This window comes from Myotis yumanensis, unplaced genomic scaffold (genome assembly GCF_028538775.1).
Source record: "Myotis yumanensis isolate MYYU_CA2020_CCGP unplaced genomic scaffold, mMyoYum1.0.hap1 SCAF_5, whole genome shotgun sequence".
In the NCBI taxonomy this organism is placed as follows: Eukaryota; Metazoa; Chordata; class Mammalia; order Chiroptera; family Vespertilionidae; genus Myotis; species Myotis yumanensis.
The window spans coordinates 77,503,247-77,525,482 of NW_027223756.1; the positions used below are offsets into that span (position 1 = coordinate 77,503,247).

A 22,236-nucleotide genomic window follows, 5' to 3' on the forward strand; every position below is an offset into this window, starting at 1 on the left:
CAGGCCAGTTTGAATCTGTGGAGCCAGCCTTTGGTTTGGAATCTCCAGTTAACCTGGCCTGCTCCTGGACTGGCAGTGGCTGCTGACCTCCAGGCCTGAGCCTCAAGTCCTGTGTCTCAAAACAACTTGACCTTCTTCCCTCTTTGTCCCTACCGATGAGTTCTGTTCATTGGCAGAGATGGGTGGTTACCTCATTTTTTTTTCCTCTCCTTTTACTTTTTATAATGGAGAATTTCCAACATACACAGAGGTAGTTGAGGGTGTTCTTTCCAATATTATTACTTTAAAAATTGTAACTGAAATACACCCGAGGCACAGAAACTGCACATGTGTGAAGTGTACAGTCTAAGTGGGGTGGCTGTACACATGTCCATGCACAGCAGTCATGGCAACAGATATCTCTCTCCCTCATATTTCCTCATGCCCCCTGAATCCATCTCCCTCTTCACTCTTGTCCTTGGCAACCCTGATGTGCTTTCTGGCACTGTGTGTTACTTTACATTTTCTAAAATTTTACCTGCATGGAATTGTACAGCACATGCTGAGCACGCAGTTTTGAGATTGTGTGTACCAGTAGCTTTTCCTTTTTATTACTGAGCAGTGTGCTGTTGTAGGAGGGACCACAGTTCCTTCATCCTGTTTACCTGTCCACCACATGATGAATGTGTTTTCAACTCTGGGAGCCCAATGGGGGCTTTTTCATTCTGTCCTGTGTTCCTCTGACATGCCCCCGCTCGTTCTGAGTCCAGCCTCACTTTCTGGAACCACAGGACGCTCCAGAGTCATTCTGAGTTTCCCACATCGCACCCTTAGAATCGGTCACTTCTCTGGGGAGCTCTGCTTTGTTTTGTCATTTCTTGAGATTGAGTTGTTTGTCTCCTCTTGACTTAAGTTGTAAGAATTCTTGACATATTCTGGCAGTGAGTGCCTGATGAGGTACTGTATGAGATGTAGTGTAGCTGACTGCGGTTTTAATGGCACCTCAATGAGTGGAAGCTTTTAACTGAGTTCATTCTTTGATGGTTAGTTGTCTGGGTTGCATCCAGGAAATCTTTGCCTCCTGAGTTGCAGAGATACTGTCTTTTCTTTTCAAGAAGCTCTGTGGTTTTCACTTTTACGTTCAGGTTTAAAATCAGTTGTGAATTAATCTTGGTTCTATTAAATGAGATTACAAAGATTATGAGGGTGAAAATTTAAGTTTTTTCCATCTGATACTTGGTGGTTCCAGCCTCATTTGTTGTTGTTTTTTTTGGTACATCCTCACCTGAGGATGTTTTTCCATTGATGTTTTAGAGGGAGTGGAAGGGAGAGGGAAAGACAGAGAGAAACATCAATGTGAGAGAAACACATTGACTGGTTGCCTCCTGCACGTGTCCCCCAGGGTCTGGGCCTGGGAGGAGCCTGCAACCAAGGTACGTGCCTTTGACCGGAATTGAACCCAGGACCCTTTGGTCTGCAGGCTGACGCTCTAGCCACTGAGTCAAACCGGCCAGGGCTCCAGCCTCATTTGTTGAAAAGACTCTCTTTTCCCCATTAAGTTATCTTGGTGCTTTTATCACAATTTCATGTTTATATGTTTGTCTGTCTGGATTTTGTGTTCATTGTCACTGCCCTGTTTGTTTACCACACACTGCTGGTTACTGCAGATTTATAGTAAGTCCCAAAACAAGATAGTATGTTTTGCAACAGTGCTGTTATTTTTAAAGATTATTTTGGCTGTTCCACGTTCTCTGCCTTTGTGTGTCAATTTTAGAATCAGTTTGTCTTTTTCTCCAAAAAAGCTTGTTGGGCTTTTTTAGGGATTACTTTGAGGTGGAGTCTAGTTTGATGAGGAGGTTTAACAATATTGAGTCTTGGATCCCGTGAACATTATTTGTTTATGTTGCCTTTAACTTTTCTCAGAATTTTGTTTTGTTTTGTTTTCAATAGAGCTCTTGCAAGTCTTTCATTAAAATGATCCCTAAGTATTTATGTTTTTTTAAGGATTTTTTTAATGGATATTTTTTAGAGAGGGAGGAAGAAAGAGAGAGAGAAACATTGATGTGAGAGAGATACATCAATCAGTTGCCCCCTGTAGGTGCCCCGACCTGGGGTCGAACCCACAACCTAGGTATATGCCCTGACCAGGAATTGAACCTGAAACCTTCTGGTGCATGGGTGATGCTCCAACTAACAGCCACACCAGCCAGGGTCTAAGTGTTTATGTGTTAATGCTATTTTAAGTGACATTTAATTTATTTTCTTTTTTCTTTTATTTTATTCTTTGTTGTTGCTGGTACATATAAATATAGCTTGTTTTTGCATGTTGACCATGTGTCCTGCGACCTTGCTGAATTCACATCTTGAGTTCTAGAAGCATCTCTGTAAATTCCATAGGCTAGACTACATACTGAATCGTGTGTCTTGTGAACAGAGATAGTTTTGTTTCTTTCCAGTAAAGACTGTCCATTTGTTTCTCTTGTCATGTGGCACTGGCCAGGACCTCTATCTATCTAGTACAGTGTTGAAGGAAGGTGGGGCCTACAGGCATCTTCACTGTCTCCACCCTCCTGGGAGTATGAGTCTTGCACCCAGTTTGATGTTAGCTGCAGGGCTCATGGTCTCCTGCCTGAAACCATGTGTGCTGCTGATCAGAGGTTTCCCTATCAGGAGGTGCTCACTGGGAGTAAAGGGGCTCGTTCTGTAAGCAAAGGAGAAGAGAGCACTATTGCAGCCTAGGGACCCTTGGGTCTGGGGAGCACAGGAAGGTGACATGTGGACTGTCCAGCTGGCCCTGGTGACTGTGAGTTTGGAATGGGTCTCCAGGGGAGGGTATCCAGACTTCTGAGATAGGAGTGTGGTCTGAGTATGTGGTCTGTGGGCATGATAAAGAAAACTGCTAGCTGGATTCAGTAGCTATTAGGAGAAGTAGTACTTGAGGCAGCATATGGAGTCTTGCTAGATGACATAGGGACCCAGGGACAAAAAGAGCTGTTCCTTATTCCTTCTCAAGTATCCTTGTGTCCCCCACTCCACCTCCCATCCCCTGCAGATCACAGAACGGAGCCAGCAGGCAAAGTGGAGCTGCGGGTGGTTTCTTGCCCAGAGACAATAGTTTCATACCTGACCCCATGACCTTTATTGAGCTGTCCTCCCCCATTTCTAATTTCCTGAGAGTTTGTTTAATCATGAGTAGGGATTTAATTTTGTCATGTTCACTTTCTGCATCTGTTGAGATGGCCATACTATTTTCTCCTTTATTCTATTAGTGAGATAAATTACAGTGATTAATTTTAGTGTTAAGCAACTCTTCATTCTTAGCATAAACCTCACTTGATAAAAGTGTTTTGCTGAATTCATTTGTAATATTTGTGAAGGATTTTTGTGTCTGTTGATGACACAAAAATCTTTCTTGTAATGCCTTTACGATGTTTTTGTCTTCCTCTGCTTTTGGTATCTGGATAATGTTAGGCTCATAAAACTGGAAACATTTTGGTGGAATTGGTGCTATTTCTCCTCAAATGTCTGATATGATTCACCAGTGAAGCCATCTTGGCCTGGAGTTTTCTCGGTGGGAAGGTATTTTATTAGGGAATCAGGTTATGTAATTGGATAGAGCTATTCAGATGTTCTGTTTCTTCTCATGTCAGTTTTGGTAATTTGTGTCTTTCAAGGAATTTGTTCACTTCAACTAAGTTATTGATTCATTGGCATGCCATTTTTCATCATATTCCTGATTTGCCTTTTATTCTCTGTATAATCTGTAGTGATGACTCCGGTTGAGTAATGAGGATATTATCTTTTTATATTTAGAAGTGAACAGTGTTTAAGAAAGTTGAGAGTGAAATGTCCAGCCTGAAAAATCATCTTCATTATTGTTTCTGCTTTTGGATTTCAGATGGGTCTGTGAGGAAATCCCAGACCTCAAGCTCGCTATGGAGAATTACGTCCTAATCGACTACGACACCAAAAGGTAAGTGGGTTTCTGTCTGAGCTGCTTCTCTTCTATCTGAACACATGGTAGGGACACAGCCTATAATTAGTTCTTCTTCCATGGTAAAAACTGGTCTGAAATTTTCTTTCAGAATTGGCTATAATCTCTGGAGCTATTTTATAGGAACTTTTTATCAGATATTGGCAGAGGCTGTCAGAGTGAGGACATAATTGAGAATGCCACATAGTGCAACAAGACTTGGTCTGTGTGAAATCACCTCAAGTTAATAGTCGCTGTTTTCATAGCAGGCGACTCCAGCAGCCAAGCTTTCTACCCAGAAGCCACTGGTGGTCTGGCCTCTGGAGCCCCAGATACTCGTTAGCCCCAGTCCAACTCTCAATAACTGTACCCAGCCTTTTGGCCACATTCAGCAGTTTCCTGCAGGCACATCCTGATCTCAAAGGAGAGTCCTGTGGGTGGAGAAGGGAGAGGCCAGCTCTGGAATGCCTGCTTGGAATTTTTTTATTTTTCTTTGAGAAAGAAAGATGACATTCCAGGCTTGTGTCCATTTTAGCTCTTGGCAGGCTAAAGGGTGGTGCTGTCTGTGGGCTGAGATAACTCAGCCTTTGTTGAAGAGCATGGCCCACAGGAGGCCGGGAGCCCCCACACAGGGCCCAGCACACAGGCGTCCCTTCCTTGATCTCACTTGTGTGTTTAGAGGCCTTGGTTCACGGGTCAGCATTTCCCACCTCAGTCAGCCAGATTCTGTCCTCTCACCTCTCGCCCTCCTCCCCATCTAGTAATTGTTACCCAGTGTTGTAAAAAGAAGGCAACCGGCCTTGGCTGGTGTGGCTCTGTAGGTTGGAGTGTTGTCCCATACACCAGAAAGTTACCCGTTCAATTCCCGGTCGGGGCACATATCCAGGTTGTGGGTTCAATCCCCGATTGGGGTGCGTACGGGAGGCATTCAATTGATCTCTCTCCCCCTCTCTTCCCCTCCTCCCCGCCTCTCTCCCCCTCTCCCTTCCTTTCTCTCTAAAATCAGTGAAAACATATCCTCAGGTGAAGATTGGAGGCGGGGGAAAGGGGGGAATTGCCTTCTCATTGTCCAGGGCATCAACCATGCTGTGGATCCCATGACAAAGTCCTCGCCCCTAGGGTGAGGATATGTAGGGGCACTGGCCCTTGCATGTCAATCACATAGTCGGTGAAGCACATCTTTATTAAAGGGGTGTCCACTGTGTGCAGGCCTACAGCAGCAGATGTTGGAGAGGTGCTTTTGCTACAAGACGCTTGAGTTGGAAGTTTAATGTTCTTCCTTTCTGTTCAGTTGGCTTAGAAAAGACTGGAAGGATGTCAGAGTTGGCAGAGAGCAGTGGGGCCAGTCTGATGGCATCCCTCGAGGGACTGGTGCAACATGAGGGTCAGGCGAGCAGTGGGACCATTTCTCTTTCAAGCAAAGGGACAGCAGGGATAGCCCGTGGGGCTGAGCTTGGTCTGTTGGGGTGGATTCCTGTCTGGGGCTAGGCTGCAGGGATATGGCCCAGGTGCTCTGAGCCCCCGCCTCTGCTCATCCTTGCAGGAGAATGTCTCCCAGGGGTGGTCGGAGGCTGTGAGTGGTCACTGTGGTTGGGTTGAAGGGCTGATGTGAAAGTTGGAGCACAGGAACTAAAATGCAGAGTGATGAATAGTGTAGTGGCTTCTGCCTGCGGCCACAGAAAGTGTGGACCAGAGCCTGGACCTGCTGCTAAGTCATCCTCCCATCTGCTAGGTGGACTCAGGGCCAGGAGGGCCTCTGTCCACTGTGAGCCTGCTGGCCCCTCATACCTCTCACCACCTCCATCCTGTAACTAGTCTTCTGGAATGTGCTGGAGCTCGTTTTTCCTAGTTACTGACTCATTGCATCAGCCTGCTCTGATGTTTCTAGTCACTGTCCTTTGTGAGAACTCTTCAGGCTTTGGTGGTGGCTGCTCTGTCCTGCCCTTGAACTCTCTAGCTTTTTCAATGGCAGCTGCCATCCAAGGGAGTTGCAAACCTGTCATGTGGGTGCTGGTCTTAGTTGAATTTGTTACTTTTGTTAGGAAGGAAAGTGCCCCTAAACTCTGTAAATCTAGGGCTGAGAATGAGGAGTGGGAGAGGTATCGAAGATGCTTGTGGGGAGTAGTGGTTCTGTGTCCCGTGTGTGAAGGAGCCCATTACTCAGCTGGCATCGCTGAACAGAGGTAGAGAGCCCCAGGGGTGCTCCTTTTATATAGCACAGAAACCTGGTGCATGTCCCGTCCCCCCCCCCCCCGTCCCCCCCCCACCCCCCCCCGTGGCACTGTGGACATCAGGGCTGGGTCACTTTCTGTGGGGCAGTCCTGGGCACTGTGGGTGCTGAACAGCATCCCTGGCCCCCACCTACTAGATGCTAGGAGCACCCCAACTCATGACAAAACAGATGTTCCCAGACATCATCCTGTGTTCCTTGGGGGTATGACAATCCCAGGTGAAAACCCCTGGTTTAGGGGATTTCATTGAAAATTAACACCTGAAATAAAATTGATCATGTTTGGGAGAATTTAGATTCTTTTTTTTTTTTTTTTGAAATTATTCAGTGTCCCTGTTTCCTCCCCCATTGACTCCATCCATCCTGATCCTGCACCCTCCCCAAGAATTTCCTTTCTTAAAAAACTCCCCCCGCTTAGCTGGCCTGGCTCAGTGGTTGGACATCGACCTATGAACCAAGAGGTCACAGTTCGATTCCCAGTCAGGGCATATGCTTGGGTTGCAGGCTTGGTCCCCAGTGTGGGGCATGCAGGAGGCAGCTGATCAATGATTCTGTCTTATCATTGATGTTTCTGTCTCTCCCTCTCCTTTCAATAAAAATATATATATTAAAAAAACAAAACTCCCCCAAGCTCTCATTATATATCTAACACATGCTGCTTATATCTTTGAAAGTGTGAAAACTTTAAAAAAGTTTTAGTAAACAGAAGTGATACCAGTGTGAAGGGGGGAGGTGCTGCCCTCCTTTCTGCACATTCAGGGTATCGGTTGTGGTCCAGCAAAGCCAGTTGCCCTTTCTCCCTGTGGGTGTTCTCAGCACCCATCCGAGTCAGGGCCGAGGGCGGGAGGGCTGCGGGATCCAGCCAGGGAAAGAAAGGCCGTGAGAGCCTGCCTGCTGGGTTGGGGGTGAGGGCCTGGTCTGGGTCCCATTCCCCATGGGGCTCTAGGAATGGCTGTGTGAACCCCTTTTCTGACCTATGGCCTGATGAGCACACCATTGACCTCGGGTTTGGCCTGTGAGTACAAGATACAGCCTCGTAGCCATGACTGCCTCACCTTGAAACTCTTGGCCTAGCCTTGTTGCCCATGTGGGCTACTCTTTGGTGCCCTGTGACCTCTGGGTGGGAGCCAGGCTCTGCCTGACCCTGTGACGTCTGTCCACGTGCCGTCCCCTCCTGGTGTCCTGTTCTGAGCTTGGCAGTAACCAGTGCCTTTCTTTTGCCTTTTTCAGCTTCGAAAGCATGCAGAGGCTCTGTGATAAGTACAACCGGGCCATCGACAGCATCCACCAGCTGGTAGGTGGCCTCACTCTCCCCTCAGGCCTAGCTCCTCATCTAGACCCCAACTGTAGTTCTCCACCGCATTGTCCTCACATTACTTGGTCCCAAGAGGAGAAGGCCAAGGCTGAAGGATGCTGGCTCTCTGCTGCTCTGGGCTCATTTCTTTTCCCACGTAGATTTTCAGGAAGACAGCCATTCTGAGGCCAGGGTTCTGAGGCCAACAGGCTGACAACCCTGTGGTGTAGCGAGGCAGCATGGCAGCATGGCAGGGCCCAGGCAGTGAGCATTGTGTGCACTGTGGTCCTTATTGCTCGCCAGTTATACACACACATGCATGCATCCACACACGCACACCTGTATACATACATACTCTTATACATGTTCAGGCTCATATACGCCCATGTACCCAGACACACTCATGTATACACACACTTGTATATACACATGCACACTTTTTTTCAGTAGGAAGCAGCAACCTGGTGTTGGGCTGTGAAGGTCGTAGGGTGTATTTTCCCCTGTGTGACGCATTCCTGCACTTTCCTTGATGTCTGCAGTGGAAGGGAACCACGCAGCCCATGAAGCTGAATACACGGCCATCCAATGGGCTCCTGCGGCACATCCTGCAGCAGGTTTACAACCACTCAGTGACGGACCCTGAGAAGCTCAACAACTACGAGCCCTTCTCCCCAGAGGTATATGGGGAGACCTCCTTTGACCTGGTGGCACAGATGATTGATGAGATCAAGATGACTGAGGACGACCTGTTTGTGGACCTGGGAAGTGGTGAGTGTGGGACAGGTGGCCCCAAGGCTATGCTCCAAGTCCCCAGACCTCCTCTGTGAAAAGTTCAGAGTGTGAGGTTGCTGGAGGGGGCAGGTCCTTCCTCAGACCCATTGCCCCAGCCGACCTTCCTGCAGATCCTCTGGCTCCCCCAGAGATGGAGGAAACAGTTACATCCCAACAAGTTTCAACTAAGCCCTTTCTGCTTCTCAATACCTGGGTGGGGTCCCAGCAGCCCCCTATTTCTTTCTTATGGGACATCCTCAGCACCAGTGGAGGCTACTGGGAGCAGGGCCTGTCTTAGCAGGACAGCTACAGGGGCCTGGCAGGTGTGCCCAAGATGAGCTTTATAAAATGAGTAAACATCAGGCTGATTGATTCCTGGTAGGATATTCTGATTGGCATGACTGGGCTGATTATGTGACTGTCAAATATCAGATTGCTCTACTAGGAATCCTGTGCACAGCCCCCCTTTCGGGTATCTTTGCCGTCCCCGTGTGACTTTGTTTATACACTACAGCCTCACGCTTACAGACTTGAAAGCCTTGTCTAAACAGGCACGTGTGTCCTCGACACTTGGGAATAAGATGACATTTTTGGTGGCGTCATCCTTAGTTTAAGCCCTTTTCAAGCACACAATTCATATTTTAATTGGGATGCATGTGGTTCAGAAGCCAGTTATCTAGAAGGCTGTTTAAGTTATCTCTCTTATATTGAAAGAGTGATGATGCATGACTCTTGTGCATGACTCTCACTACCTCCCCTGCCCCTGGTAGGGACCCTCACGACCTTTAGCTGTGGGCTTTCATTTACCTGTGTTTCTAAATAGTGTGCTTATTAAAATGTGTGTGTGTGTGTGTGTGTGTGTATTGTATTGATTTCAGAGGGGAAGGGAGAGAGGGAGAGAGAGAGAAACATCAGTGATGAGAGAGAATCATGGATCGGCTGTCTCCTGCAATGCCCCACACTGGGGATCGAGTCCGCAATCTGGGCATGTGCCTTGACTAGGAATCGAACCCTGACCTTCTGGTTCATAGATCGACACTCAGACACTGAGCCACGCCAGTCAGGCATGTGTGCTTATTTTTATTATTTGAATACCTTCTATTCAAAATGGAAAATTGAAGGGCTCCTAACATTATTTGAAATGCAAAGCTGACCTCTCATGGGAGGACAGGTTGCTGGCTAAGGTCCACAGTGCCGGCGCTGGCAGGCAATGCACCTTTCCTGGATCTCAGCTCCTCCTGCTTGTCCGGCTGGGCAGCGATGCCACCAGTGACAGTGGTTTGGAAATCCCATTTCTGTTTTTCGGGGGGTTCTCCTGCCACCTCCAATCCCGTTTTAAACCCAGTCGATGACAAGCATTGATGGTGTTCTCAAGGCGATGTCCGATCTGGTGAGCCTTGCTGTGCTGTGGCAGCAGTGTAGTGTGGATTTGAGATAAATGGGAGCCTTACCCTGTGGCATCAGTCTCTAAGGGCTGTGTCTGTGTCTGGATAGTTCATGCTTCATCTGGCCATAGACCAATTTTGTTGTGGGAGCCAAAGTGTGACAGCCATCCCCTAGTGAATGCGTGTGCCTTCGTGGAGAGTCTGGGGGCTCTGCCTAATACTCTCCTGGCCACTGCCCACCTGGCTTCTCCCACCTTCCATTACGGTCCTGCATCTGTGACTACCCCTCCCCCCACCTCTCTCTGAAGGAGTGGGCCAGGTCGTGCTGCAAGTCGCCGCGGCCACCAACTGCAAACATCACTACGGAGTCGAGAAAGCGGACATCCCAGCCAAGTACGCGGAGGTGAGCCATTTTGGGGACTTGGCCATGTCTTTGTACCTCTTTTCTTTTTTACATCTATTTGCCCCCATCATCAGGTGGTGGGGATGGGAGTGTGGTGGGACATGGGGAGAGAGGGTCATCCAGGCAGGAGCTCTGAGGCTCTTTGGTCTCCAATGTGAGTTTGGGTCTCTGTTAGTGTGTTTCTGTTCCTCTGGAAACTATAGCCTCTTGCCCCCAGGGTGGGGTCAGCTGGTAACACTATCTGCGGAGTAAATGGGTCTGAGCATCATCTCATCCAACAGAAATGTTTGTGGTTTGGACTCTGGTGTCCTCCGGTTCCCTGAAGGTTGGGAACTATCATAGGCCCACAGTCTATCATCCATGGGACCCCCAGAATCCTCCTGGAGCTGTTGCTTACTGGTTGTGTTGGTGGAGGGGGCAGACTGGCAGTCTCGGCTTAATCTGTCAGAGTGGGAGGGGAACAAGGGGATGGATGGGCCTCGAGGAGCCGCAGGCCATCTGCCCAAGTTCCTCTGCCTTCCTGGATTTCTGATGGGCTGTCTGATTTTGTTCCCTTGCAGACCATGGATCGAGAGTTCAGGAAGTGGATGAAATGGTATGGAAAAAAGCATGCAGAATACACAGTGAGTGCCATCGCTCCATGCCCCCTTGGCTAACAAGTCCCCTATACTTTCTCCTCCTCCCAGACCCGCCGTTCATCTCCTATGGGATCCAGCTCATCCCCACTGGGGCAGCCCCTCCTCACCCATTCTTGCCCCGGCCTAGCCCGAGCTGGGCATGTGGTATTGCTGGAGGAAGGCCTGCTTAGCTCCCTTTAGGAGCCCCTTGGATGGGATGGCTGACATTACCTAGAAGTTCTCCCTCCTCTCTTCCCCTCTTTTTCACCCCTTCTTGGCCATGCTCGTCTTCCTCTTTCAGGGGCCACCTTGGGGGCAGGTGTTCCTAACTCCTGCTCCACGCTTTCAGAGAACAGAGGTGGCACATCTTTCTCAGACCTTGGTTAGCACAAAGGTAATCATCACCTGCCCTCTGCGTGTCTCCAGAACCACTTGGGGCTTCTTCTGAGGCGGCCCCTCCTTCCATGTCGTGCATGTGTGTGTGTAGTGGAGCTGGTGCGAGGTGGGTAAGTAGGGTGTGAAGGGAACAGTTGCTTCCCCCATCCACTGGCCAGCTGAGTGGCATCTTTCTCTTGCTGCCTTCCCAGCAGCATGTGACCCAGCCCACAAGCACCTTTTCTTGGCAAGGCTGGGATTAGGGGCAGCATTCTCTATGGCTCTCTGGGCTGCCCCTTGATCTTCATCATTCAGCCCAGCCTTTCAACGACAAGGTTCCTCAGGCCCTGGCCTAGATCTTCTGGTCTCTCTGCTCCTTCTGCCCAGGGCGTCTACATCCACTTCTTGAAATGCATTTCCATGCTCAAGACTCCCTGTTCATCTTTCTACCAGGGTTTCCTGCTGCCCATGGACATACAGCTGTAATGCAGTGTTTATTCATTTGGTGTGGGTCCAAAACCAGATCTTTAACAGGTCCTTCTCTTCCTCTCTCAGTTCATTACCTACCACATACCCAGTTGTTGAGGCCAAAACCACTTAGATTCTTCCTGGTTCCACCAGCTGGTCCTGTGGCTCTTCCCTCCCAAAGGGCTCTCACAACTGTTCAGTCCTCTCCCTCTGTATTGTCACCAGCTTAGAGCAGGCTGTCCCATGGGGTGTTGACTATTGAGTGGAAATTGATGTCCCTGAGATATTAGGGAAATGGATTAAATTGTATAATCATAGTTCGGGGATTGATCGGGGGTATGGGAGAGTAGGAAAGAGGAAATTTCCTGCTCCTTGGAAACAATATAACAGCTTCTTCTTTCACAGATCATGCTTTTGGTGTATTTAAAGTCCTCGCTAAACCTAAGGTCACCGAGGTTTACCTTCACAATATCTTACAGGAGTTTTAGTTTTGTGTTTTACATTTCAGTCTATGGTCTATTTAAGTTAATTTTTATGAAGAATGTAAGGTCTGGGTCTTAATTGATTTCTTTGTATGTGGAGATTAAGTTGTTCCAGCACCATTTGTTGTGAAGACTATCTTTGCTCCTTTGTCAGAGATCAGTTGGCTATGTTTGTGGTGGTCTGTTTCTGTGCTCTCTGTTCTGTCCATTAGTCTATGTGTCTGTTCTGTGACCTGAGAATATTTTTTCCATTGATTTTTAGAGAGAGTGGAAGGGAGGGAGAGAGAGAAACATTGATTGGTTGCCTCCCTCATGCCCCTTGACCTGGGCTGGGGATTGAACCTACAACCCAGGTACGTGCCCTTGACCAGGAATCAAACCCTCGACCCTTCGGTGCTCAGGGTAGTGCTCTAACCACTGAACAACACAAGCCAGGGCAACACACGCTGTCCCTCTGTGTGTGTGTTTGCTTACTCATTTTTTATAAGATCTTTTTTTTGTTTTGTTTTGTTAATCCTCACCTGAGAGAGTGGAAGGGAGAGGAAGAGACTGAGAGAAACGTCAATGTGAGAGAGACACATCTATTGGTTGCCTCCTGCACGCACCCCGACCAGAGCCAGGGAACCTGCAAGCAAGGTACGAGCCCTTGACCAGAATGGAAACTGGGACTCTTCAGTTGGTGGGCCTGTGCTCTATCCACTGAGCCAAACAGGCTAGGGCTAAACTCTTTTTTTAAGAGTAGTTTTAGGTTTACAACAAAATTGAGAGGTAGGTACAAAGATTTCCCATATACTCCCTGTCCCCACACATGCCTAGTCTTCCCAATTATCAGCATCATTCGCCAGAATAGTGACTACTACTTTGACACATGATAATCACCCAAAGTCTATAGTTTACCTTAGGGTTCAATCTTGATGTTGTGTATTCTACGGGTATGAACAAATGTATAATGACATAGATTCATTATTATAATATATAGAGTATTTTCACTGCTGTTTCCATAGTTTTGCCTTTTCCAGAATGTCATATAGTTGGAATCATACAGTATGTAGTCTTTCAGATTGGCTTTTTTTTTTTTTTCATTTAATCGCATGCATTCAAGCTTCTTCCATGTGTTCTTATAGCTTGATAGGTAATTTCTTCTTAGTTCTGGAGAATATTCTATAATCTTTATGTATCACGTTTGTGTAATTATTCACCTACTGAAAGGCATCTTGGATGCTTCAAAAATTTTGCAATTATAAATTAAGCTGCTATAACCATGTGTGTGCCAAGTTTAGTGAGACATAAGTTTTTAAGTCCTTTGGAATATCAGCAAACATAATTGCTGGATAGAATACATGCTGTATTGATTACTGTAGCTTTAGAGTATGTCTTAAAATCGGGTAGCAGCAGTTCTCTGATTTTGTTCTTCAATATTGTGTTGCCTATTCTGGACCTTTTGCCTCCATATAAACTTTAGAATCAGTGTGTCAACATCCACATAATAACTTGCTAGGATTCTCATTGGGATTGTGATGAATTTGTAGGTCAAGTTGGGAAGAGCTGACATCTTGACAATATTGATTCTTCCCATTCATAAACATTAACTTTCTCTCCATTCATCTAGTTCTTTGGCTTCTTTCATCAAAGCTTTGTACTTTTCCTCACATAGATCTTGTACATATTTTGTTAGATTTATACCTAAGTATTTCTCTCCTTTTGTTGTGATGCTGATAATAAATGGTGTTGTCGTTTTAATTTCAAATTCTATTTGTTCATTGCTGGTTTATTAGAAAGCAACTGACCTTTACATATTGTATTTTTTAAAATATATTTTTATTGATCTCAGAAAGGAAGGGAGAGGGAGAGAGTGAGAGAGATAGAATCATCAATAATGAGAGAGAATCATTGATCGGCTGCCTCCTGCATACCCCCTTACTGGGGAACAAGTCTGTAACTTGGGCAGGAAATTGAACCCTGATAGGAAATTGAACCTCCTGGTTCATAGGTTGACATTCAACCATTGAGCCACACTGGCTGGGCTACATATTGTATAATATATAATAATACCTTTATCCTGTAACCTCACTATAATTGCTTATTAGTTCCAGGTTATTTTTTGTTAATTATTTCAGATTTTCTGCGTAGATGATCATGTCATCTGCGAACAGACAGTTTTATTTCTTCCTCCCCAATCTGTACACCTTGTGTTTACTTTTTGTGTCTCATTGCATTAGCTAGGACTTCCAGTACAGTGTTGAAGAGCGGGGTTGAGGGGTCATCTTGCCTGGTTCCTGATCTTAGTGGGAAAACCTCAAGTTTCTCGCCATGGAGAATGACATTCACTGTAGGTATTTTGTGGATATTTTTTCTGAAGTTGACAGAGTTCCCCTCTATTCTTAATTTGCTGAGAATCATTATCATGAAAAGGTGTTGGATTTTATTATACATTTTCTGCTCCTGCTGATATAACCATGTGGTTTTCTCATTGTGGCCTGTTGATGTGATGGAGGTTCGTTGAGCTGATCGTCCACACCCAGGGTAAATCCCACTAGCTCATGGTGTGTGTCCTCACATGTTGTTGGGTTTTTGGTTTGTTCCTGTCTAGTTGAGGGTTTTTGCATCTATGTCTTAGTCGCTGGTTTCCCTTTCTTGTACCGTCTTTGGTTTTGGTGTTGGTGATGCTGCCCTCATACAGTGAGTTTGGAAGTGCTCCTTCTGCTGCTCTTTTGATTTTCCTTTGCTAGGACTTGCACATTCAGGGGTGGGCCTAGCTCTCCTTCCCTTTTTATTGGTGGAATGTCTTCCAGATTTTTTTCCACACAGTGAAAGGTGAGGAGTCATCTCCTTTGACCTCTCTTGTTTCTCCAACACCTAAAGTTCTCTGGCATTTGTCCTGCAGGCTGATTGGGTAGTAAGTCCAGCTGCTTTTTGTTCCCAGGAAACATCTTTCCACCTGATTGTTGTATCTGCTGGTTAGGAGTTCCAGATAGCTAACCATTTTCTTAACACTTAATGGCTTCCTTAAAACACAAGGTATTTTGGGGCTTTTTAAAAAGATTTTTTGTTGATTTTTGGAGAGGGAGGGAGGGTAGGAGAGGAGAGAGAGAAAAAACATTGATGTGACAGTGAAACATTGATTGGCTGCCTCCCACCTGCCCCCCACCGGAGCTCAAGCCCGCAACCCAGGCATGTGCCGACTGACAATCTTTTGGTGCATGGGAAAATGCCAAGCCAACTGAGCCACACAGGCTAGGGCAAAACACAGGTTTTTAAGTTCAAAAAATACTTTCTGCTTCTGGTGAGTGAGCCCAACAGTTCCAAGCACACAGTATAAGAGTTTTTATTTACCTGGTTCCCAGAACAGCCCCGATCAATCCACCTGTTGCCTTCAGCACTCTGCGGTTTGGAGGAAGCTGCGGGGGAAGAGGGGGCTTGCCCTGGGCACTTCATTTATCCTTTCTTCTTCTTCCTTCTGTCACCATCCAGTGGCAGCGCCTAGCCCTGTGGGTGTTTGGGGGTCAGTGATGCGTCTGGACATTGTGCTATATCGTTGGGCACACAGGAGAGCTCCCTGCATGGAAACCATCTCGTTCTTGGGGTCTCATGGGGCTTAGGGTGCTCATTAGCTCAATGTGGCTCCTGCAAAGTGTCAGGGAGTAGAATTTGACTAAAAGGACACTTGGTTCCTGCCTTGGTGGGATCTGGAACAGCTGGCCGCAGGCTGAGCAGCCATCTATGCCTTTGGTGTCTTCTCGCTTGCTTCCGGAGCTTGTCCTGTTGGGTGCAGCCCTGCTCCAAGAGAGTGCGGTGAGAATCTGCCTGATTGCTGGATGCCTGGATTTGGCAGGAATGTGTCCTGGGTCTTGAGAGAAGTCCCAGCAGCTTTCTGTGGCTTCAACCAGGCGCTGTGTTGGCAAGTGCAGTCTTGCCTCCTGTTACTTAAGAACTAGAGAGCAAACAAAGCCAACAGGAGCCTAAAAATAGCCCAGTGTATTTCTCTAGGCCCCAGAGCCTACTTCACAGGACCAAGGATCCCTGGTGGCCCTCTTCCTCCCCTGTTTCCCTCTCGATCTGCAGAGATACCGCCCAGGCAGGCAAGGCCAGCCTCTGCCCTTGACCCTCCCTGTCTTGCAGCCCAGCGTTCCCAGTGTCTAGGACCTTCCTGCCCACTCATATTTCTCCTTCCATTGGTGCTTTATCCGCTCCTTCCACTTGGCTCTGTCTGCTTCTCTGTCATACCTCCACCTGGGAGATGCTTCATCCAGCTCTGCCCAAGCTGATGTCCAGAACCCTGCAGTACCTCAGTCATCTGCTCACAACCTGATTGTGTGCTCTTGGTTCCCAGTGATGGGCCTGGCACACAGGTTTCACTCATCCAATGTGTGACACTTTGGGCAGCTGCGGCCTCACAGAAGTGCTGCGTGTGAAAGGCGCCCTGCAGCTGTGGACCTGCCTCTGCACCTGGGGATAGGGCCTCCCCCTGGGTAAGAGCTGCTCCCTTCAGGCTTGTCCACATTAGGACAGCCTAGTGCTGCTGACAGGCAGACCTAGAAGGTGCAGAGCTGCCGGGCACTGGAATGCTGGCTGCTTTGTCTTTAAGAAAGTCATCTGTGAGCTGCGTGCGTTCTGGAGATATTGGCACCTTTACTCCGATCCTGCCTGGGTTGGGTCCCTGGAAGTCAGGCAGTTCAGCTAGACGTTGTCTGTATAAATCTGTGACTGCTCCGGGCAGATTGGCAGAACGACAAAGCCTAGAGCCTCCTATCAGTGGTTCTTGCTCACGTGGCTTTGGGGGGGGCCTGCCTTGGTCACCCCATTGGAGTGGATGCTTCATACAGACCATGATCTTTTCCTGGATGCTGAGAGCATGTGAATTCTGTGAGGTGTGGGTGGTGGCTCCCAGGAGGATGTCTGTGGTGAGGCGGAGCCGGCTGGGACAGGGGTGTGATCACCCTGCCTGAGTCAGACTGTGGACCTACCTGCTGGCTTGGAACACGAGTAAATCTGGTTTCCCCGTGGAAAGGATGATGTACGTGCTGGGGGCTCTTCCCATCTCCTTTCCCTCATGCGTGTCTCCACAGATGGGAGAAATAGGAGGACTCAGTGATTTGGGGGCCAGTCACAAGGTTTTTTTTGGGGGGGTAACGTGCACATCTTATGGCCAGAGTTAGCTCAGGCACATTGGCCTCAGTGACACAGAGCCCACTTAGGCAGTCACTCCTTGGATGGTCATGGCACAAGAGCGGTGGGGCCTGGCAGGCAGAGGCGAGGACTATGGCTGCTTCCTTGCCTTGAGTATGAGGTCAAAGGGAGCAGTGGTGCTGTGGCTTGAAACACTATGGCCTGGATCGGGGAGCCTCCAGGGAGAGAGAGGCCACACCACGAGGAGCCTAAAATCACCTGCATCAGGCTCGTCAGGATCACCCCCAGGTTTGTGGATTTGCAGGGAAGACCCAGGACCAAGCAGATAGTCATCCTCATGGCTGTGGTTTATACAGATAGAAGATAGATGTTAGCCTGCTCTGGGAGCTTAGTCTTAAACCGTTCCAGTGAGGACTTTGGCCTCGAGTCACTTCCCCATATCTTGGCTGGGCTGTTCACTGGTAGCCACGGCAGATTCAGAATGTTCCTCAGGTGGGGAGAGGATTCAGAGATAGGATACAACCAGTCTGTGGGCGGGTCCTCCCACAGCACCTGAGTGGTTTAGAGAACAGGCCACTTTCTCACGCCCTGTGCCACCCCATCACATCATGTCACAAGATATCCTGGGTGGTTTCCCTGTGTACACTGGAGGACATAGGATTTGCAGCTGCTCCTGCCCTGGACATATGGTCTCACTGCATTGCTGCAGTAGCACCTGTAGGACACTTTGCTCAGGGTCTTCCTGAGAGAGATGCAGTGCCCATTGGGCACCTGCTGTCTTCTCGAGAAGGGGTTCCTGGTCACTTCAGAGCACTTGTGGAATGGATGAGGGGCCACCAGCAGTCCCCTAGCCCGTGACAACCACTAACCCAGCTCCTGTGGATTTGCTTATTCTTGGCATTTCACAGTAATAGAATCACATACTTGGTGACTTTTTGGCTCTGGCTTTTCTCACTGAGCATCATGTTTTCAAGGTTCATCCATGTTGTAAGCAAGTGTCAGTACTTCACTCCTTTTCATAGCTGAGCAATACTCAGTGTATGGATAGGTCATGTGTGTGTATCTGTCCATCCGTGGGTGGGCGTTGGGTTGTTCCACCTTTGGGTTGCTGAGAATCCTGTTTTGGACGTCCAAGGACAGGTTTTTGTGTGGACGTGTTTTCAGTTGTGTTGGATAGACACCATGGAGTGATGGTGATAGCCTTTGAAGAATTATAGAACTAATTTTCTTGTTTTGGAAAATGTTACCACTCTGAACAGTTCAGTTATTTAGAACTGTGTCCTCTTGGACAGACTTTGTCCTTGAGGCAGAATGACATTAGTTTGCTAATAAAAGCAGTGCTGAAAGCAGGTTTTGAAGTTCCAAACGGCGCTGTTCTCAGGTAAAGCAGGTCAGAGAGCTGCAGCGGGTGTGTTTCGTGTCACAGCAAGAATCTTAGCCTATGCCATGTCTCTCATGGTCAGTGGTCTGTGTCCTGGACACTCCCCTGTGTGCCCAATACAGGTTTCTTGTAGCCCTTGCCAACCCACCCTCTGTCCCGAACAGCCCCGCTGTGATGGGGTGATGACCTTCCCTGGTTCTGAAGGCCATGTGTTGGGAGCGCCCCCTGCTGGCCATGAGTGAATAAGACATGGTGACTTCTGGGCACTTTCTCTAGTGTCTTCATTGCTCTGTGCATTGGCCCTCTGGGATGGGAGCTCTAGCACTAGTCAGGGTACCCACTCCAGGGCTCATGGTGACCCATACTGCAGTGTGTGGTCTCTGTTTATCCCCAACTGTTTCCTCCTCCCTGTGGAGCTGCCAGCAGCCATGCCTTAGTCTTACCTCAAGGTCTGCCCATTTTAGTGACTCTGTGCTCATTTCATCTGTTCCTCGCCAGGTGGGAGGCTGGCTCAGGGGCCAAGAGAGACCCGTGATGAGCTCTTGTCCCTCTGTTCTTCCTTTCAGCTGGAAAGAGGTGATTTCCTCTCGGAGGAGTGGAGAGAGCGGATCGCCAACACGAGGTATGCCGGGTTTGGGAGTAGCCACTCAATGCTATGAGGATAGTGCTGGGGCCTTACTGAGCAGGGCACCCCCGGGGGGCGGGGGGTCTCGCTTTCTCAGGTCCCTGTGTGGTTGGCATGGCTGCCTTTCTCAAAGCAGAACTAGATGGCAGAGGCAGTTGGAGCTTCTCTTCTCTTCTTCCCTTCTGGTTCAGGCTGCCAAGAGTCACTCTCAGGGCTGTCAGCAGGGCAGGTGGTCAGTGACCAGCCTAGGGCCAGTGTGGCTGGCCCCTCGCAGCCTATCAGGAAGGGCCCTTTCCTTCTTCTGCAGCCAGGGAGGGAAAACTGCCCGGAGATCTTGGCCCTGAGCTCAGCTCTCGCTGTGTCTGCACATGGACACTGTGCTCTGTGCCTACTGGAGGGAGGCTATTTCTCTGTACTCGCTGTGGGGGAAAGTGTAGTATGGGTGTGAACAGCCTGGCAGGAAACACCCTGAGCTTGCTTGGCAGGTCTGCCTGCCTGGTCTTTGGATGAGAGGCCATCCCAGAGCCATCCCAGCTACAGCAGACCCTTCAACCGAGGACTTGAGGTGTGACCTCCATGTCCACCAGCTCCTGTAGCTGTGTGTACAGTTCTTGCCTGCCCTCTCTCTTACTATTTTCCCTTTGTCCTTCCGCTGGCCTCAGGCTGGGGCTAAGATATGCCAGGCTGGATTGCTGTGCTCTGCCCCTCATAGCTGCAGATTTGACGGGTCTCGCTGGATGAGCAGGAGGCAGTGCTGGAGTGTGAAGGTCTTCTATGCATCAGCCGAGGTAGCCAGGACCAGGGTGATCTGTGAGGCCACGTTGCATCCTCTGAAGTGCTCTTCCTGGGGAGTGGTGGGCCAGCCTTAGCGGGGTGGATCCCAGGCTTTCAGTCTGGCCTGCTGTCTTGTCCTTCTCTCCCTGTTCTTCTGGGCGCACCTACTATAGGTTGCCCTATGTTCCCCACTGTGCAATTCTTGAGGCAAATAGGAACTAGGCATTGCTCTTTCATAGAAGTGTCCTCTTTTTTTTGCTTCTGTGAGCGCACTGTCCCGCAATGACTAGGTCCTCCTCATCTTCTTGAGAGAATTGTGATGACTCTGTGGATATCCCCATCGAATAGGATCCGTGCTGCCATTGTGGTGGGCTGAACGGGGTCTGAATGCAATGAGAGACCTCTCCAGTGGGGAGAACCCCATACTCACCAAGCACTCTGCCCAGGACACCATCCAGGCTGCAGTGTCCTGTCTTCTGGGCATCCCAGTGACAGCTTCCTGAGAGCATACTGCACCCTGCTCCTCTTCTGCCCATCGTCTGCTTGGCCTGTGATGGTCCTGTGGGTGAGGGCCCAAGGCCAGGCCTACTTGCGTCCCCTGGATGTCCCCCAGGTACTCTGTTTTCTGTCAAGGGTGTCTCCTCCCCACCAGTGCTTTTGTTGTCAGGCGTGACCTCTGCCTCAATTAGTTTTCTGGTTTCCTCAGGTCTGAATGTGAGAGGGCAGGAGTGTCTGGAGCCTCCTTCTTCAAAGCCTTTTTGGTTCTGCCCTCTCATGGCTTTGGTCACCTTAAGACTCTGGTGTCCAGCCTTCCCAAGCTCTGTTCCGAGTAGGGCCATGGCCTAACTCGGCTTACCTGTCCTCATCATGCTCTGCCCATCGGCAGCTGGGGTGCCCCCATCCCACTTTAAATCTTACTGTCTTCTCTGTTTCTCTCTGCTTGATTGAGCAGAGAGTGAGTACTGGCCTTTATTTATCCCTTCGGTATCCTTCCTGCCACTCTGCCCTTGCGCGTGTCAGGCCCTCTGTTTCTGCTCCTTCACCTGATTGCTGTAAAGGGTTGAGATTTCTTGATTTTAAAGCTATTGAGACTTCATTAAAACAAGCAGCATGGAGATGACAGCTCACTTCGATTTCTGTAACGCTCAAAAGAGGAAGTGACCCCATGTCTGCAGTTCTGCTCTCCGTAGCCCAGTTTCTGCCGTGGCACAGTTTTAATCTGGAGGCACTTGCGGCAGAGAGGAGAGCCACGTGACACTAAGTATGAAACTGTCTGTCTTGTCTTTGCGTCTTCACGTGAACCAGCTACACGGATGTTTCTAGCATTTAGCCATTCAGAGAGTTCCTCTAAATGGACAAGGGCCGGGCTGGGTGGATGAGGGAGCAGGCAGGGGAACACGTCCTTGTTCCTGGCGGGGCAGCAGTCTCCTCAGCCATCCCAGCAGGCATCTGCAGATCGAAGTTCCTTTGGTCATCTGGTGCTGGAGACCATTTGAAAAAATTAGACAGGCTGAGTTACACCGTCCCTTGGAAGAGCTTTGCTTCTGTTCCCAAGGGTCCTTGGGTGTCACGTTCAGATGTAGCTTGACTCAGTCGTGCTACCTTCCTGCCTGGATATTTGGTTCTCCTCACGCCCCTGCCCCTAGGTTACAGTTGTGCTGCCTGCATTCCAGTCTAGAAAGTCCATGGTGGACAGGCAGGGGCCACCAGCCATTCAGGACAGGTTGACCGGGGGCCACCTTGGCCTGCACATGTTCATCTTGTGGGGTTTTTGTTGTTGTTTTGTTGGTTTTTCAGTTTTTTTTTTCAGAGAGGCCAGCAATGTAGTGGTCATGGAAATTTCTAAATTATTGTACATTAGCAACAAACTTGGGCAGCTGGAGCCCATTCCCTGGGCCGGGTGGAAGTGGTGTGGGCAGAGCCTGGGGAGGCCTCACAATGGAGCTGGCAGTGGAAGCAATAGGCAGCATATGCACTGGCACTGTATACACACGTGAAGATGGAACCTTCGTTTTACTCAACTGGAATATTATTTTGCAGTGTTATATTTGTGAATAACTTTGCCTTTGGTCCTGAGGTGGATCACCAGCTGAAGGAGCGATTTGCAAACATGAAGGAAGGTAACGTACTTCTCCCTCAACTCCACCCTTATGTGGCTGCAGCAGGCTCACCGTGCTTGAGCCGCCACTCATTGGTCTGGCTAGATTTGACACCGATTACAGGTGTGGGAGTTCTAAGTTTTCATATTCATCCATTTCAGATCCAATCGCAAGGCTTCAGGCAGTGGGGATGCCTTCACTGTGGCTCTCACTGTCACCTGATGTACCGGGCTGAGTGCATCCCATCTTAGAA

General features: G+C 48.8%; 1 protein-coding gene across 6 annotated transcripts in view; it reads left to right on the plus strand.

Annotated features, from left to right (window-relative positions):
• The window catches only part of DOT1L (DOT1 like histone lysine methyltransferase), a 60,844-nt gene that overhangs the window by 13,013 nt on the left and 25,595 nt on the right, over window positions 1-22,236 (plus strand). For 4 of the 6 annotated variants that reach the window (XM_070415730.1, XM_070415726.1, XM_070415725.1 and 1 more), the window contains exons 3-9: window positions 3,878-3,952; window positions 7,413-7,476; window positions 8,016-8,244; window positions 9,941-10,035; window positions 10,596-10,658; window positions 19,052-19,107; window positions 21,925-22,004. In XM_070415730.1, coding sequence (XP_070271831.1) covers window positions 3,878-3,952; window positions 7,413-7,476; window positions 8,016-8,244; window positions 9,941-10,035; window positions 10,596-10,658; window positions 19,052-19,107; window positions 21,925-22,004 — 662 coding nt within the window. Of the gene's footprint in view, window positions 1-3,877; window positions 3,953-7,412; window positions 7,477-8,015; window positions 8,245-9,940; window positions 10,036-10,595; window positions 10,659-19,051; window positions 19,108-21,924; window positions 22,005-22,236 lie in introns of those variants that run through there. The other 2 variants (XM_070415727.1, XM_070415729.1) reach the window with 2 other exon arrangements.